The sequence below is a fragment of the Paralichthys olivaceus genome, chromosome 8 (genome assembly GCF_024713975.1).
Source record: "Paralichthys olivaceus isolate ysfri-2021 chromosome 8, ASM2471397v2, whole genome shotgun sequence".
Classification (NCBI taxonomy): Eukaryota; Metazoa; Chordata; class Actinopteri; order Pleuronectiformes; family Paralichthyidae; genus Paralichthys; species Paralichthys olivaceus.
In genome coordinates, this window is record NC_091100.1 from 12,119,432 (window position 1) to 12,138,124 (window position 18,693).

Genomic DNA, 18,693 nt, shown 5'->3' on the forward strand with positions numbered 1-18,693 from the left:
AGGACTTCTTATACAGAATGACCCAACAACAACAACACTATGATATACATACTTCTACTACTACTACTACTACTAAAAATAAATACATCATAACGGTAGTGGTAGTAACCTAAACAACAATAATAACTATTTGAGGTTCAGGTTCAGGTGAGATCAGGTTTTCACCACGATCCTCTGCCACTGGAGGTTTATTTGTTTGAACTCTTGTACATACGTTGATTTTGTTGGGACGTCGATGATGATGATGAAAACGGAAGTGAGCAGCAGGGAATCATCTCACTCCGCGTGGACTCACACACTGAGACTGTTGGAGTTGAGAACTTTGTTCCAGGCGTCTCGCGCTGAAAAGCGTGAAAACATTCGGTCTCAGTACAAAATAACTGAAAAAGAACTTAACAAACACATGAGTTGTCGTCTAAAGTTTTCTTACAGATATTTTCCATTGAGGCACATCGGCTCGTTGGTCTAGGGGTATGATTCTCGCTTAGGGTGCGAGAGGTCCCGGGTTCAAATCCCGGACGAGCCCTCTCTTTATTGGTTCTGTAAACAAGCAGTTTATTTTTTGGGATAATCCGGAAATTAATATAACAGTGAGAAGTGATGTTCCTCCACTGCACATGATGCTAACATCAAGCATCCTCAACTCAAACATGTGAGGATGATGATAAATGTTCTGGCTGAATGTGCCAATGCACGTTTCGGTTTATTTATAGATTATTTGTTTACATGTAAAGTCAGAAAATAACTAAAACAAAATGTTTTTTTTAAATGAACGGAGGAAGAAGAATAAAATTGAAATAAATAAACCAGTGCATTATAACTTTGCTGAAGTACATTATGTTAAGTAAATGGACTTAATTACATTCCAACACTCATATGTTTAAATCTATGTGTCCGTAAGACTTCATCACAGTAAGTGAGCTTATTAACTTTTATTGTATTATTAGCTCTGGTAGCTCAGCACATGGCCTCAACATAGATGATATTTCACCACAAGTAAACTGAAGTTGAAGCTGGAGTCAAAGCTACAAAGCAACACTCAAAAAAGTAAAGATTTATAATCTTATAAAACTGACTTCAATGATTGAAAAAACTGTCAAAATATTGTATTTGTGAATGATTTATATGCCAACCAGCTAATTTGCTCACAAATTGGTAACAGCCCAACCACATACACACATAATTTAACACACAGTTCTGAAATCTACAAATAATGTCAATAGGTTTATTAAGTGGTATGAATATTTTGTTTTAAAATAAATGCAAACTTGCAGATAGACCTGTACAGATATATGTTCACAGTTTAACATGTTCCCTTTGAATAGCCAACGTTTAGATTAAAAAGAAAATAGGCTTTATTATAGACACAACATTATAGACACGTATAATATCCATTATGATGAGAGTATCAAAATCATGCTTAATAAAAACCTTTAATTGCCCTTTCAGTCTAATGATCATTTGTCACATGTATATATATGTATACGTACATATATATACATGCAGATATATATAGATATATAGATATTACAACTTATATTTGCAGAGTTAAAATAACATATACAAGCAAAAACTGCGCAATGTATCCAGGAGCAAATGCAGATAGCTGAGTGCATACATTCGATGTGTGTGTGTGTTTGTGTAAATAAGAGAAAGGATCATACCTCCTTCTAATATTACACGACACCTGTGATCAAACTGACCTGCAGATTTCTTTGATTAAAGAAATTAAAAAATGTTTGGTTTTGGGAATGTTTTATACATCACGTGGTTGTATTTATGCATATATATATATATAAAGTGCACTTTAGAGATGTACAAATATGCTATACACAAAAAACGTTGCTTTGTTCTCTGGAAGTAAAATAAGTGATGCTCTAAAGTGGGGGTGGCATTTTACAAAAGAAGTTTGATGGTGTTGTAGAAACTTTTGCAACCTTGGATTGGAATCATATGAGTGTATTGTCGAGCTCCATGGAATCAAATGGCATTTTCTTTTACAACAGATCCTCCTCTGAGGTGTGTTGGAATTAAACATTTGCTCCTGAAAAACTAAAAAAGTGATGAATAAATTTCCCTGCTTTGCAATTTGTATTGTTATCCCATATAAAAGTGTCATAGAATAAAAAAGGCTACCACGGTGTCACAACATAAACCAAACGACAGTTCACCGATACATAAACTTTGATATAAAACATCGGTAAGACATTTCATTGCTTCTACCCTTTAACCAACAGAACAATGTCTTTTCCCCGCTAATACGATAATGCCCCCTGTGCAGCTACGTTCACATTTCTGAATGAAAACATAAAAAACACTTCACTCTGAAAATGAATGAGACCCAGAGTCCCCGTTTTCTGTCCAACCCAATTACCAAGAGCACGAGCAAGACCGAGCTGCTTTTAATAAGTGCATGTATTCCGCTGTGTGTCATTTAACGTGTGCATTGTGTGTATGTACAAAGGGGAAGCGAGCATTAGCTACCTGTTTATTGTTTTTTTATACACTTCATGATGGAAGCTGGTTCAGGCAGATGAGTTGTGTGTGGAGTTAGCGTTAGCATTATGTCACGGGTAGCTACGCTGATGGAAGTAAGCTGAAGTATGTATGACACAACGCACAGTAAGTGTGATATAATACATTCTGCGAAGATTCACATTATTTTGGCCTAGCTAGCAAGTGTGTGTGTGTTTGTCCACAATCTTTACTTGAGTGCACGCACAGAAACGAGAGCAAAAAGAAAAGCTTGAGCATGCTTTGTGGTGTCGATGCAGTTTTGGCCACCAGAGGGTGCTGTTCTCAGGCCCGCTGAGATGTTGCAGCCTATTTCTCGAAAAGTGTTTCATTTCCACATTTCTTTTATAATGAATGCGATGGTTGACACCAGCTCATGATACAGGCTAATGAGGAGAAAGGGTCTAAACGTGCACCCTGAGGAACATTTACCCCTTCCCGTCATAGTCCAATGATTAAGGCCAGCTCCTTTAAAAGAAAACAAAATAACTCAAGTCAAAGTGGTACAGTCCGACAATGAAACCAGCACTGAGTGAGTTTCTTTTCAAGTTTCCCGCGGGAGCTGTTTCACACCAGGAGGTGGCGCTTCTTGTGCAGTGCCAGGTGGTCAGAGCGGGAGAAGCTGCGTTCGCAGTCGGGACACTGGAACGGTTTGACTCCCGTGTGCTTCCGGAAGTGTCTCGTCAGCTCATCTGAGCGGGCGAACTTCCACGTGCAGCCCTCCCACATGCACTTGTAGGGTTTCTCACCTACACGGACAAAAATAAATTGTATTTTATTTGTATTGCAACAAATCACAACATACTTTATGTCAAGGCATTTTACATAGTAAGGTCAAGAACATACAAAATTACAGAGAAGCCCAACAGTTCCCACAACTAGCAAACATTAGCAAGAGCAAAAAGAGCAAATTCACTTTTAACAGTCTCTATAAGTTTTGTAAAAGAGCATTAGAGAGGATTTCTCCAGTGTCTCACCGGTGTGTGTCCTGCGGTGCGCTTTGAGGTGGGAGCTCTTGGTGTACACTTTGTTGCAGCCGCTGAAGTCACAGAGGTGAATTCGTCGCTTTTTCAGCGTGTCGGGAGAGTCAGCTGGGAGAGGATGCTTTGTGCCTGAATGGACTATTACTGACGGGTTGTTTCTCCTGAAACAAACACAAAGTAAACAAAGAAGATTTTTAGTGTTCAAGGTTCAATGTGTAGAATTTAGTGACATCTGGAGGTGAATTTGCATGTTGCACCTGAACCCCCGTACCTCACCCTCCCCTTCCAAACATGAAAGACAACCTGTGGCAACCTTTAGTTTTTATAAAAACCCAAAAGGTTTAGTTAGTTTAGTTTGTCAAGTCTGGGCTATTGAAAAAAAACATGGCAGCCTCCGTAGAGAGGAGCCGCTCCCAAATATAAAGTATTTATATACAGGGTTCATTCCAGGGTAAAGAAAACAACAATGCATACAACTAAGATAAAACACACTAGTAAAAACATCACTAAGATTATTTTATATTCAGCTTGTGCCAATAGTTCCCTTTCACCTAAATCTTACACTGCAGACCTTTAACTGCAGAGGACAGCTTCACCCCTTCTTTTCATGATTTGACCAGCAGGGGGTGCTGGTGTTGTGTGACAGCAGCCTCCTGCATGATGGTAAAGCCTAAATGGAAGTTTCATTTGGCTGCTGTTCTTCTCACCGGTGCAATAACAACTTTTACCCATCAGGAAGTTGAACAACACCTCCCACCTTTTCCAGTCTACCACGCCTTTGCTTTGTCCTGTCACCTCTCGCATTTTTGTCTTTGTCATTTCAACATTGACAATTCATTCAATGGAATCTGATATTAATCTCTGTGCGCAATGCAGAAGTACAACAGGAAATTTAGAGAAATTAACTGGAAGAAGTGTGTAACAGTAGATGAAACTTTGAAACAATCTTCATGGTCACACTCCCAAACTTCAACGGGCCCAAGCGGATTAGGTTTCTAAAACTATTCTCTGTGCAGGTGTGTGTGTGTGTGTGTGTGTGTTTGTGTAGGGGAAAAAACGATTTTGTACAAAATTATTACATTTAAGTTTGTTAAGCAACAAACTTCACAAGAGGTGAAAAGCAACATTTTCGAAGGAAGAAAACAAGGAGTTGTCTCTCTGTACTTACAGAGTCATCTTTAAAGTGTGTGTGTGTGTGTGTGTGTTTGTGTGTGTGTGTGTGTGTGTGTGTGTGCGCGCGTTAATGTGCATGTGGGTGTGTGTAAGTGGCAGTTGAGAGCAGGTGTCGAGTGTTGAAATATAAATCCATCACAGATCAGTTCTGCATAGAGGAATGTGCTGAAAATCCCCCGCGAGAAAGAAAAGGCGCACACACACACACACACACACACACACAAACACATACACATACGGAGAGAAACACACACACAAAGGCTGACCTATCACTATGACACATGGTGAACAAACTTGACCTATTTACCATAAGCATTACATTCATCAAATTGGTATTGTTAATGTGTACATTGTTAGTGTGTGTGTGTGTGTGTGTGTGTGTGTGTGTGCGCGATTGTGTGTATTTTTTTGTGAGTTGACGACAGACACTCATTTTTTCTTAAGGGTCAAGTTATTGGCCTGGTGACAACTGGGATAGCAACCACACTAACAACTACTGAAAGGCTGGTACTTTACAGAAGATGAAACAGGAGGAGGAAGGAGAAGAGGAACAGGAAGTGGAGGGGAGGGAAAGAAGGAGTGGGAGATGCCGGACAATGAGCTAAAAAAAAGAAAATTGAGAAAGCACTGAGGGAAGGAAAGAGGAGAGAGAAAGGAGAAATGGGAAGAGGAATGTGGGAGGTGACAGAAGGAGATGGCTGATATGAACTCGTATGGGGGCGATCGGGCGACGTGGTGAAGAGCCGCAGTGAGAGGTGCAGACGAGACTGGAAGTGAGAGAATAAAAGACGCCACAGAGGAATCCAACACACCCCTCCATGCTGTACAGAGACCGTTTAAAAAGTGTCACTGGTTCTGTGTTATCTCTGAAAACTACAAAAACGTATCTCTGAGCATCTTTTGAACATCTGCTCGCCCACATTCCCACTGCGAGAAACATAAGCAACAGAGCGTGGAGAGACTGTATCATAACTGCCACCTCTGCACATTTCCCAGAGTTTGTTTCTAATGTTTGACTGGAGAGAACACACACACACACGAACATACACACGCACACACACACACACACACACACACACACACACACACACACACACACACACACACACACACACACACACACACACACACACACATTGGGTATGGCCACAAAAGTCTGAATCAGTTGAAATGGACATTCAGTGGACATGCAGAGTTTATGTAATGTTCGAATGAGCTGATGAGCAAACAGATAAAGGACAGAGACCAGCTGAAACTCTATATATGAGGTGACATGATAAAAACTTTTAAGTTTCTTAAGAAGTGAAATTCAACAGGTAACTGATTCTGAAAGTCTAATGTGAGTGAGAGAAGTTATTTTCCACCTATATCGATAATTTGTCTAAAAAACAATGTATGTGCCTCTAAAACACAAATTTAAGCCATTGAAAAGTTTGTGGTGAGCTGAAGTATCACATGTAACAAAGATCCCTGATTAGATTTGAACTGTAGAAGTAGGAATTATGTTAAAGAAACAACGCTGTCATGACACATGAACTTTTGAGTAGTGACTCTGTTGTCTCTTAAGTTTTTACAACTTTTAATTGATTCAAAACTCAAGAAAAATGAGACAAAATGATTGAGTGCTACATTTGGGAAACTTGTTGTATCCCATGTAAACTTTTTTTAAAATAATGTTGGGAAAACTATTGGCACATTTCTGCTGCAGGAAAAGTTAAACTTTGCCCAAACAAGTTTCAGACATAAGTCACTAAGCAGCAAAGAGAACAAGCTAAACTCTGATGTACATGTTGTTTTGCTCTCTGAATAAATCCCTGCAATCAGCCATTATTGGTTATTGATCCTTCCCTAAATAGGTTCATGAAAGTGAACATGTTTGAGGACCATTCCCCTGTGGTATCAAAAAAGGGAAGTTTTGGTATCAGGACCTAAATCCTGCCATCAAAGTATTTCAAACGATACCATGGATCTGATCTGACTAATGCTTCCATGTAAATTTAAAGAGGAAGCGCTGATGCTTCTTTCAAAATCTGTGCAGGCGTGCTGATGTACCACTTACTCATATTCTTGTATCCTGATGACCGATGATTTCATGTCGTGGCTGTTGTGGAGGTCATGGATGAGCTCAGGGCAAGGCTCTGTTTTGATTGGCTTGTGCAGGTCGTGGGTGTCGCCTCGTAGCTCCAGGGGCTTGGTAGAATGAACTGGGTAGAAGTAAAAAGATCAGGAGATGTGAACTGGTCAATATGGTCCAGATTTATTCTCATTAATATGATATTAGTATCTTACACTTGAAATTATGTTGTTTGTTTGATTGTAAGCAAAAACTAAAAGATGAATTTCCATGAAACTTGGTGGAAGAATGTTGTTTGGCTGAAGGAAGAACTGGTCAAATTTTGCAGTGGAACCAGGAATTGTTTATCACTTTTAACAATATGAGAAAGAGCATTTTTCATATATATATATATATATATATATATATATATATATATATATATATATATATACATATATACAGTATATATGAAAAAAATTCTGGTGAATTTGGGGAACTGATAATAATGAGTTCAGCTTAACTGAATTTAAGAAGACAGTTGGGCCTCTGTGGAGGTTGGTGGGCTTTGTGCTTTGCTTTTCAAGGTAAAATATCTTTGCATCAGCCACGCTCTTGGTGTGGTGGTAAGGACTGCAATGTTGGTCGCTCCATAACTTCGGTCCAGAATAAAATATCTCAACAACTATTGGATGGATTGTAATGGAAATTGATAGAATTGGACATTTGATTTGGCCAAAACCTTAGGTTATGTTCTTAGCATTCAACTTTTGACTCAAGGCACGCTGCTAGTGCTGTTGTAGACTCTTAATCCTCCATAGTTACATAGATTTTTTTCATTTGATCTAATTAGGAATTAAGTGTTTTTCCAGATAGGGATCAGAAGCAAACACTATAATAAAATGTATCTGAAAATGTCTGAATTTAATCATTGTCCACTCATATCTGTCCCTATCACAGACTGGAGAGTGAAAGATGGTGACCTATGTCCATCACTGACCTCCAGCTGACAAAAAAACAACAGAAAACAAAAAAAACATGGCTCCCTCAGGAAACAAGAATCTGCTCAAAGTGTTATTCTAAGAACAGAGGAAATGAGAAGCACTTCCTCATTGTCAGTAAAAGATCTGTCAACAGTTAAGAAGAAAGTTCGACATTAAATGGGAACCTTTTATTTGGAGTAAAGTTGAGTCAGCACTTTCCTCGTATGTTGATGTCATATAGTTGTGAATTTATTTCCTGTTTTTAATTCCATGTTTTTTAATGACTAATTATTAATTCTTTTAATTTTAATCAACTCAATCTAGCTGGAAACTGAACTGAGTAAAAGAATGAATCTCACCTGTCTTGTGCTCCCTGCTGCGATGATGGTCGTCGTCACAGGTGATGGATGGACTCACCATTATGGGCTGGTGCAGGTGGAGGGGCGATGAGTACAGGACTGACAGAGGCACCATGACCGGAGACACCATGACCCCTGATCCCTGAATGACCCCAGAGCCCGAGCTGATCAGAGGAGCCACCATGGTGGGGTAAGAAAGCGAGGGAGTGGGCGGCGGGAGGGCGTGGGAGGGTGAGGAGCGCAGCTGGGAGTGCGGAGGGGAGCAGCGAGGGGAGGCGCGGCTCGCCGTGCTGTGGGGCGAAGGCGGAGAGCTGCGCGAGGAGGCCGGGGAGGAGGCGGAGGAGCAGGGAGGAGAGGAGGAGGATGAGCTGGAGGAAGAGCGCTTGCTGAGTGACAGGTCAACTGGCTCCAGCTGGGTGTGTGTGGGGTTGCTGGGGGAGTGGGACTGGGCGAAGGCGTGCATGTGCGTGTGGTACAGGGGGGCCGGGTGGGGGAAGATCACTCTGTACGGCTCTGGGGCTTTCACAAGCGAAGAGTAGAATGACTGTGAGCGAGAGAGAAAGAGAGGATACAGAAGAAGGAAGTAGTGGAGGAGGACAAAAGAGCGGAGAGTTAAAAATTTCCGGTTCTGTGTTCATAACAGGGAAAACATGTTTCTGCCTCACAAACAACTACAGCTGGCCAAAAAACTTTAAACCCAGTTCTGTGTGCGAGCAGATAACTGTTACGCCTCACAGTACAGTGTGTGTGTGTGTGTGTGTGTTCATTAGCTTGCTGCCTGGCAGTGTGTGTACCCATTGTATGCAAATGTCCACTATACAGCAGCCTGTTTGTCCAGGAAGAGTCGGAATGTGGGAACCACTCTGTCTAGACACGTAGCAAGAGAATGTGTGTGTCTGTGTGTGTGTGTGTGTGTAGGTCAAAGATACTGTATGGCATCAAAAACATGCTCAGGCATGATCGGCACACAAAACACACACACAAACATCAAAGCTGCATTTACACAAACACAAACATGTCTTACCGTCTCCATGTCTGTCTTCAGAGGGTAATCATACATCAGCATGGCTGCGCAGGCCAGGCTCCTACAAAATAAAACAACCACACACACAGATAAATACACACTGGTAAAACAGACTCACAGAGTAAACAACATTTTAAACTTTGTTCATTTACTTTCCTCTTCAGTAATGGTCCATGACCAGAGGTAAGAAGACAGAATTGTGAGGGTCACTAGATAACATGGAGGGTTGTGATGTGATAGTTTTTTGTGAAATAATGGAGTGTTGTGTCTTTAGGATTGAAAAAGTAGTTAAAAAGAAGTGATCTGAAAATGTTTATGTTGGGTGAAATGTCCAAGCACACACTGCTGTTTTTGTGAGGGTTGCTGACCACTGTTAACATATAAATGTGCTGTAATCTTATCACATGCGACAAAGGTAAAATATTTGGCTATTTTCTCTGGCATGCAGTTCACAAGAAGTATCAAGTAGCATAAAAGGGAAATAGCCAAATTGAGTTCAAGTACCTCATAATTATACTTAATAAGAAATAACTGTTTGCACACACACACATACACACACACTTGTGAGTTGATAAAAACTAACACTCAGCCTTACAGCAACTCAAGTCAGACAGTAGCCATAAAATATATTTTCTTTATGTCAGATTTGACACGTCAGCTCCTCCTCTCTACTTTCACAAAGAGAGCTCTTCCTCCTCACACTGCCAATCTTTTTGTCATTTTCAGAGACAAAACTTGTCAGTCAGATTTATTTTGTTGAGTTGCACAAACAACACTAAACAGTGGTTGTGTTGTCTGAAAATGCTAGATATTTTCAGACAAGGCTAAAGACAACTTTACGACGGGTCATCTTACGAGAACACAACTAGTACCAGGTGTGATGATATATAGAAACCGCCTCATGTCGAAGGCTTTACAGACACCCACGCCACCTACTGAGGCCTGTCAAGTGTTTGGATCAAAAGTGTGTGAGATTTCAAAGGTGGTTCTAGTTACGTTGCCTTTGAATAACCAGGTGCAGCCATGATGACTCCATGTTTGTGCCTAAATGAGTGTGTTTATGTGTGTGTGTGAGAGATCACTCGAGCATTCAGGCAACATGAGCTGTCAAAGAATGTACCCTGAGGGGGTCTGTGTGTGAGTGTGTGTGTGTATGTTTGTGTGACCTGATTAAAGTCCACAGTCTGGAGACAGGTTAGCCTTTAATTATTAACAAATGGCAAGGACAGGGGCCGTCACACCCTAGCGCAAGCAAGCACACATGCACACACACACACACACACACACACGGAGTCCAGATGGGGAGCAAACCAATCGGAGAGCAGGATGCTTGCTTGCTGGGTCAGGAAGGGTGTGAACATGACGACTAAAGCCTCACCCTTCACCCGGCTCCAAAGAAACAAAGAGACTGCAGGCAGGTGGGGACTGTGTGTGTGTGTGCGTGTGTGTGCATGTGTGGATAACTTTGAGGGTGTGTTATTTCTAATCCGGGTTTGTATTGTACTGAAGTTCAGTTGGAGGTCAAGCGTTTGTTTTATTGTGGTTACGTTCTTCACCCAGAAGTGACAATAGGAACAGTTATGAGGCACAAACAGATCATGAAACAGGAAAAGAAAAAAACTCCCTATCAGTTTGTTCACGGTAAGCACAGTGAACAGGTATTTTCCCTACAGTGGCAAAAAGGTCAGACAAAAACTGTGGCCACTGTGGAAATTCCCAGTCCTTCCCTCCATCATGTGTTTATATTAGATTATTAAAAAGTTTAATATAACTGGAAGCAGATTGAAGTGTTTAATAATGTATTTGTAACTCCTCTATTTAACACCTTTAAGTTAAGGCTGGTGTATGAACAGATAATGAATGACAGTAAAACCTAGTTGTAATTATATAAAATACCAAACGAGAAGTTATGATTGTTGATGGGCTCTGCCAATTAAAATGGCCTTAAAGTGTGTTATAGATCATTTATTACATGTTTGTGGACGATATATAAAAAAATGCTGCAATCAATAACCACAACTGTGTGTAATTAATTACCTAATGGTGTAAATGATTCAAAATTCAGCACTTTCAGCCACCGCCAAAAACTTAGTCGCTACCTGTTAATGCAGACAAGCTGATAAACAGGCAAGTAAAGTAATGGCTTCTTGATTTGTGAAACCTTTGCCACTGACTGGCAATACTTTTCTTTGATTGTAGGTGGCGAATTCAACTCTTTAATTTCCTTTCCTATAGACAGCACAGATTACCATATGTGTAGAACAACAAATCTAAAAACAACAACAAAAAGTCTAATCCAACACAGACTCACGGCCTCCACAGCGCTGTACTTCAACTGTAGTAGAAAATATCCTCTGGCTTGATGTATTTCTTCAAACAAGATGAAGAAGAGACTAATATCAAAATCACTAATTCCCCACAATGAAAACCAGTAAAAAGACATATGTATATTTGCATAATGAAATCTCACCCTTTTCAGGGTGCAGTTTGCTACATTAAGGCCTTGTTTCCCATTTGGAAGGGGGTTTTTAAAACAGGTTTATACCCACGGTGTTGACATAGTGATTCAGACTAATGCATGAGTGACATATAATAAATGCAAATTATCTCGTCACTGCAGGGCTGGGCTCAGCTCAAAGAAGATTTACAATGTGCGTACCTGTGCTCACACGATTCATGCGTACCTTCATCAGCATGTACACAGGACAAAAATACCATGATTAACTTTAGGAACACAAGTTATCGGAGTTCATTTCTCAAAAGAAAACCCCCAGCAGCACTGCATACATTTAAAACCTCGAAAGAGCAAACGCAGTAATGGGAACATACCATTCCTGTCAGACTTCACAAAGCCATGAAGTATTTCACATAACTGGCCTGGTAACGAGAGGGTGAGATTGATTTATGCAGTTTTAGAGAAGAAGTGGGTGAAATGTCTCCCAGAAGCAACGGCAAATAATGAGTGCTGATTGTTTTCCTGATGGTTGGTACCACGCAGGTCAATGAACAGAGGAGAGTTATCAGGCAACATGTGACAACAGGAAGGTGAGTGGGGGGGTATCCTTGTGAAAAAAGCCAAACTTTCCCTCGGGGTGGATCATAAAAGAATAAATACAATGAGTCAGAGAAAATGTGGACAATTGCAGGAAATAAAATTTAATTTAGCTGCACATCTTCTTCAGGGCAACTCAACAGAACATAAAGTCTCAGTAGATTAGAGTCGATCTGCAGCTGGAGCTTGTTTATTTCTCTCTGAATCTGTGATGCAGGTTCAAATAGAGCTGCAGTTATAAGTACATTCATTGATTTGCTGCTCCACGGAAAATCATTTCAAATTATATCCCCGGTTCCCAGGTGGGTTTGTAAGTGAATGATAGTCGGGTCTGCAACACAGCAGCAGTGGCTACAATGTAATCTTATGGGGCAACTGCGACAGTCCAAGAATTGTCCTCTAAAAGTACTCCTTAGTTGCACTGATCCTCTGACAAAATGAATATCGTAACGAAAGTGTGTTACTCCACGACGACCACAACCTCTCTCTGCGAGATAGAGATGAGGCAGCTGTTATGCCTCTTCCTCATCAGAGCATATAAAGGTTTACGGCTGAGAACTCCTAGGGCATATAAACTGTGGAGTGAAGGATCCAGTGAGCACTGCGCCTATTTGGTAAATAAGTAGCCATACCTTGGTTGTCGGGGAGTATTTTCTCCCTGTGCGCTACATGTGGGTGTGTGTTTGTGCATGTCAAGTGTGGTCTGCAAATATTGTCCTTCTAGGTCAGTAGAGCTACTGTGTACTCTACCCCAACCCACTCAGCAAACACTTCCTGCACCCCTCTCTCTCTCTCTCCACCCTTGGACTCTGCAAATCTTCTTCTACACCTCCTCTTCACTCGCTCCTCAACAATCACTCACGTCTTTACTACCGTGTTTATCTGAACCACACACCACCCCGCACTCCTTTTCTCTCCCGCTCTATGATTGATATAAAACAACATGACTGAAGGGGAAAATATTGTGGCTTGGAGTCGCTGGCTACCAACTCAACCACACACAGACACACACACACACACGCACGCGTACTTATACACACTCACAGCCGCACACCAAGTTTCTGCTAGCTCAACAGAATACACACACTAAATCACTAAAGGACTGAATTATTACAGACACGCACGCATGCTTAAATACACGCAGACACAAACAGGGCTCCTTATGCACTCGCACACACACACACACACACACACACACACACACACACACACACACACACACACACACACACACACACACACACACTAATGGCAACAGGCTGGAGAAGATGAGATCACCAGAGAGACCAGAAACCTCCAGACAACAGCTTTGTCCAAGAACACGCCGCAATAGACACACACACACACATTCAACACTAACAGCCTTCAGTTCCGTGCTCTTGACGTTTGACCATTTCTTTCTTTATCACCTCTTTTAGCTCATCAGTCTCACTTCATGCTGCTGTGGTTCACCTCGACTGTCACACAAACTGTCCCAGTCAAACTGCTGTCGAGCATTAACACACTGTGTAGCTTACGGAGGGGAAATTCATGAACATTCTATAGCTTGACTCACACCTTAACCTATTTAAACCCCTAAGGGAATGAACTAATCTTTACTTAAATTAAGATCCCAATTACATGACTCATCAAGGTGGCAAGCTAATATTCCAGCATTTAAATGTTCCTTTCTGAGCTCATTTCCAGTGTGGTCTCTTATTGCACCATAACCCTAACCCTCATGCCCCTGACCCTTTATTTCAATCCCTAGCCCCCAAGTGTACCTCCCTACTCTTATTTCATCCCCTTACCTCACTTCCTACTCATGACTCCTTTAACAATGCGTCACATGCTCTGACTTTGACTCCTCTCACTTTAAGGCCCCTGCTGAAGCCCCCTATCTTCTTATTTTGGCATCCTATTCCCTCATTTGAGCTGCCTCAGCCCACTCCTCCCATCCCACACACGCACACACGCACATATAGACATATACAAGCACAAAGCCCCTCTCCACTCCTCTCCGGCAGACTGTGGGGCTGCAGGCCTGCAGACCTCAGGGGGAAGCCAGAGGGGGCCATCAGCAGGGGGAGAGGAAACAGAATCCATCATTACACACGCATCCACACACATGCGGATACACACATTTAGAGACACACTGGAGTTGACACAAGACTCAGAACCTGACAAAGACACACACACTCATGTACATGCACCTCAAGCCGAACTTGTCAAAGACAGCAGTGTTGAGGCTTTCCAGACAGCGGAGGGAAGGAGAGAACGAGAGCGAGTGCCAGAGAAAGAGAGAGGGAGAGAAGCGGAAGCCCTCAGAGTTTAGTCTGACTGTTATTATTTCCACACTGCGTGATGGGTCGGGGGGTGTAAAGAAGAGAAGGAGGAGGAGGAGGAGGAGAAGGAGGAGAGTGAAGCCAAATGGGGGGTGCTGCTGCAGGGGGCCTGCGGTTTCCTGTCTGACCCCCCCCTACCCACACCTCCCCTCAACACACTGCACCTCCCATACCCGAAGAATGAGAGGACAGAGGGGGGGAATGGAAGGAGAGAGAGCGCAAAGAAAACAGCCACTCTGACCAAACTATGTAAAAATGGAAGTGGAAAGAACAAGGCAGAGACAGAAACGGGGGAGAAAATGAAGTGGGTTTCAACCAAAATATTACAAAACTTCAATGAACCTCAAACATGGGGAGGGGGGATGGTAAGAAAGAGCTACACTGTCACAGTGGCTCAACCCAGTGGTTTAAGAGCAGGAACAGACACACTGCACAAGTGTGTGTGCACGTGCGTGCGTGTGTTGGCACATATGTGAAGTTGTGTAACGACTCACAGCTTTTTAAGTTTATGGCTGTCTGTGCACCACAGTGTCCTTATATCCTTAACTTCTGATGGAGAATCACCAACGCTTCAGCATCCAGGGGTTTAATGTTTAGCCCTAATGTTCTCTAGGACATGCCCTTTGAGCAGTGCGTGCGTGTGTGTGTGTGTGTACACTCTTGCGCATTTTGTTCCACTAGATAACATCAGCATGTTTATTCAGGAAAAGAGGTGTAGTGGTGGGTGGGGTATGGGGTGTGTGCGTGCGGCCCTAATAAGACAAAAAAAATAAAATAAATGAATAAAGAAAGACAGAAAGGTCAAGACTTTTTTCTATTTTTTCTCCTTCTTAAAAACCTTTCTAGAGAGTAGAAGAGTGTAAAGTCAGTCAGAGAGATTGCCCTCATTCCACTCGTCCACCCCCCACATCCACATCCCTCTCTCCTCCCTTCTTTCTCCCTCTTTCTCTCTCACTCCAGGCTCTAAACAGGATAAGGGCTTCATATGCCAAGTGGAATGTGTGACGCAAGCCTCAGCCTTGAAACAAAGCACAGGAAACAGGGAGAGACAGAGACAGAGAAACACAGAGAGAGAGAGAAAGAGCGATGTGTATTGTCAAGGATGTAGTGAATGAGAGAGGACAGATGGAGAAACAAGGGTTTGTTGAACCTATCACTCCCTGTCTCACACACACACACACACACACACACACACACACACACACACACACACACACACACACACACACCTGTCAGATAGACTCCTGTCTGTGTATCACACCATGCAGTCACACTGAGGGTCGTCTCACACTCTCACAGCTTGATTCTGAATCAGCATCGCATTCAGTATGTGTTGATCTAAAACTGTAACAATCAATCAATGGTCAAATTACAGAGAATCAGAAACTATTTTCATAATCAATAACTCTTTTCAGCAGCAGTCATGGTGAACATCCCCTGGTTTAAGTTCTATCATTATTGGAATTTCTAATTATTTTCTAGTTTTTCACATTATTTTAAAATTAAATATCTGAACATTTCGTGACTAAAAGAAGTCTCTTAAGGGCTCTTAATATTTTGTATCTATTTTTTGATATTTAACAAACTCTACATGAAGCAACTGAGCTAAACGAAAGATCGTTGACTTTTTGACCACTGAAAACATCCTAATCGATCATAATAATTCATACAAAAAGCCCTGACTGCTAAAACAACGTTGTCTCTCTCGGGCATCAGATCCATACATCTTTCAACATTCATATTGTGTTGAGGACACAAACCTGAGAGCACAGTCAGCATAGTGTGTGACCTAACTCACTAACGAACACAAAACTACACACAAACAGCTCGATCTAACTGAACTGAACCCGCAGCTCCCCCCCCCCCCCCTTATAATAAAGTTTATTCTAATACAGATTACGGGCTCCCCCACAGCAGCGATGAGCCGGTGTCACTGTCACACTCACTTCTCAGATGGACGAGGATTCTTCACTTTGATCCTGGAGCTGAGACGCTGGATCCTCGGCGGTGAAGGGAAAAAATAAAGGTCCGACAGCGAGTGAGGCAACTCCGCAGAAAAAGTGACGCAGGCGACGCTCGGTGCTGCGCTGTGTCACTGACACCAGAGAGAAAACAACGAGACGCTCCAGTGATCGATGGCTCCGACAAACTTCCCCAAGTTACGAAACTCCTCTCTCACTCTCGGCCTCTGTGTGAGTGTGTGTGTGTGTGTGGGTGGGTGTGTGTGTGCGTGCGTGCGTGCGTGTGTGTGTGTGTGTGTGTGTGTGTGTGGAAACTGCTGCTGCTGCTGTCACATGATCCGCTGTCTGTTCTCCATGGGGTCGGGCCGCTGGGCGGGGCTGGGGTGGGGTGGTCCAGTTCGTGTGTGTGTGTGTGTGTGTGTGCGTGTGTGTGTGTGCGCGCGCGTGTGTGTGCGCGCGCGCGTGTGGGTGTGTGTGTTGCAATTTTCATTCCAAGTTTGCAGGAGACAACACTTGGGAACTTTTTCATTACAGTTATTATCTGAAGCAACAGATGAAAGTGTGTTACTAATAAAACTACATAGTCCAGGCTTTTATGTGTTTGATAGTATTAATAGTATAATTCATTGCTAATTTACAAAAGGTCCGAAGCTTTAATGAATGTCTCTGTTAGTGGTAATTAATAATGATGATAATAATGAGTGATGATGAATGCTGGGTTGTCAGGTTGTGAGACTTCCTTTGTTTCTTTTTATCTTCTGGCTATTTCATTAATTTATGAGACCTCTTCATTGCACCAAAGGACATTTGGACCAAAATAAATTCATAAACTCACCATGAACAGTAAATATTCCTTCATGGGGTTAATTATAGCATCAGTAAAGTTCCCTTGCCTATAAATGTTATTAATCCATCAGATTTGACAGATAAGTATCTCATAATAACCTGTCAAGTCTGTCTATGTTGTTTTGTTCCACATGCCCTCCGGTGATTTTACAGAAGATAAAGATTATCCGAGATGTCGCCACAATTACTTAAATGTTTAGATAAAAAATAGTTCTCGTAGCAAATAATGCTCTTGGGGCATTTCTCACAACCTGGCAACCCAGAACAGGTTTGCTTATCGCTTTATAAGTATCAGTCAATGATTAATTAACCTTTACTAAGGTGCCAATTTCAGTTCATAAGGATTTACATACAATTTATTTTTTTCAGGATGCCTGTGATATTCCATGTAAAAGAACAAGTTATGGATATTAGAGGTTTTTAATCCACTGATCCCTAACAATACCAATCAATGCTTTTTATTGTTAATAGCAACAAATGTCAAAATCACATAAGCAAGAGAAATATGTCATGATTTGTGATCTGAATGCATCATTACTAAGCTACTTTTAAATATAATTTGTCCATCCATCTGTCCATACTGCTTATCCTTTGTGGGGGAGCTGCAGCCAATCCCAGCTGACATTGGTCGCCAGCAAATCACAGCATTATAGTGACAAATAAACCACTCACACATTCATGGTCAAATCTGGAATCTCAAATTAACCTAAATCTGCGTGTCTTTGGACTGTGGGGGGAAGCCTGAGTACCAAAACAGACCTTGCAAGAGGATGACATGCCAACTCCACACAGTGAGACCCTGGCCAAGCTGGGATTCGAACTGTGACCTTCCTTGAACACATTTTAATAACAAATCAATTTAACAGTAAAATAATGAACGGTGCTGGAATCACTTTACACTTTGTGGAGCAAATGGTAACATTAGGCTTTAAAAGGCAGAAGCATATACTTCCAGCAGTGATGACTAAATATAATGTGTTACGTTCCACCATTGAATTCTCATTGACACAGTATGTACAATGCAATAAACAGAATGATATGATAAATCATATGATTACAGTAAGTAACAAACAAGTGTGCAAAGACGACGTGACAATCTCTTCTCATCTGACACCACACCTCACTAACTGAAACCAAAGTATCTGCAGTTTGTTCTGCAACTACATAAATAACACATGAGAAAACACAGCCCTGATTAGACTGACGCGTGTGAAACAAATCTTATACTTTTATGAGGGGAGGGACACAGTTATTTGTTGACGACTTACGCACAGATGACATAATTTAACTCATCATATATAACAATTCTGGTCTCTAATTGGCTGGCAGGTGTTAATCAAGTTTTCAGCACACTTCATGTGTGCCAACGTGGGTGTGTTGCAAAATTTACATTCCAAGTTTGCAGGCGACAACAATTTGAA

The 18,693-nt window shown here is 41.7% G+C and overlaps 1 protein-coding gene and 1 non-coding gene across 2 annotated transcripts; one reads left to right on the forward strand and one right to left on the reverse strand.

The window, feature by feature from the left end:
• Nucleotides 1-454: 454 nt before the first annotated feature.
• On the forward strand, nucleotides 455-526 carry trnap-agg (transfer RNA proline (anticodon AGG)). The gene has a single exon. It is a non-coding gene; the product is annotated as a tRNA-Pro (tRNA).
• Nucleotides 527-1,211: 685 nt separating this feature from the next.
• Nucleotides 1,212-16,781, reverse strand: klf3 (Kruppel like factor 3 (basic)). Its single transcript, XM_020100502.2, has 6 exons — nucleotides 16,412-16,781; nucleotides 9,090-9,150; nucleotides 8,066-8,609; nucleotides 6,730-6,874; nucleotides 3,492-3,658; nucleotides 1,212-3,263 (listed from the first exon to the last, which is right to left on the reverse strand). Exons 2-6 carry the CDS (start codon nucleotides 9,129-9,131, stop codon nucleotides 3,082-3,084), a joined length of 1,080 nt encoding a protein of 359 aa, XP_019956061.2. The 5' UTR covers nucleotides 9,132-9,150; nucleotides 16,412-16,781; the 3' UTR covers nucleotides 1,212-3,081.
• Nucleotides 16,782-18,693: the final 1,912 nt, after the last annotated feature.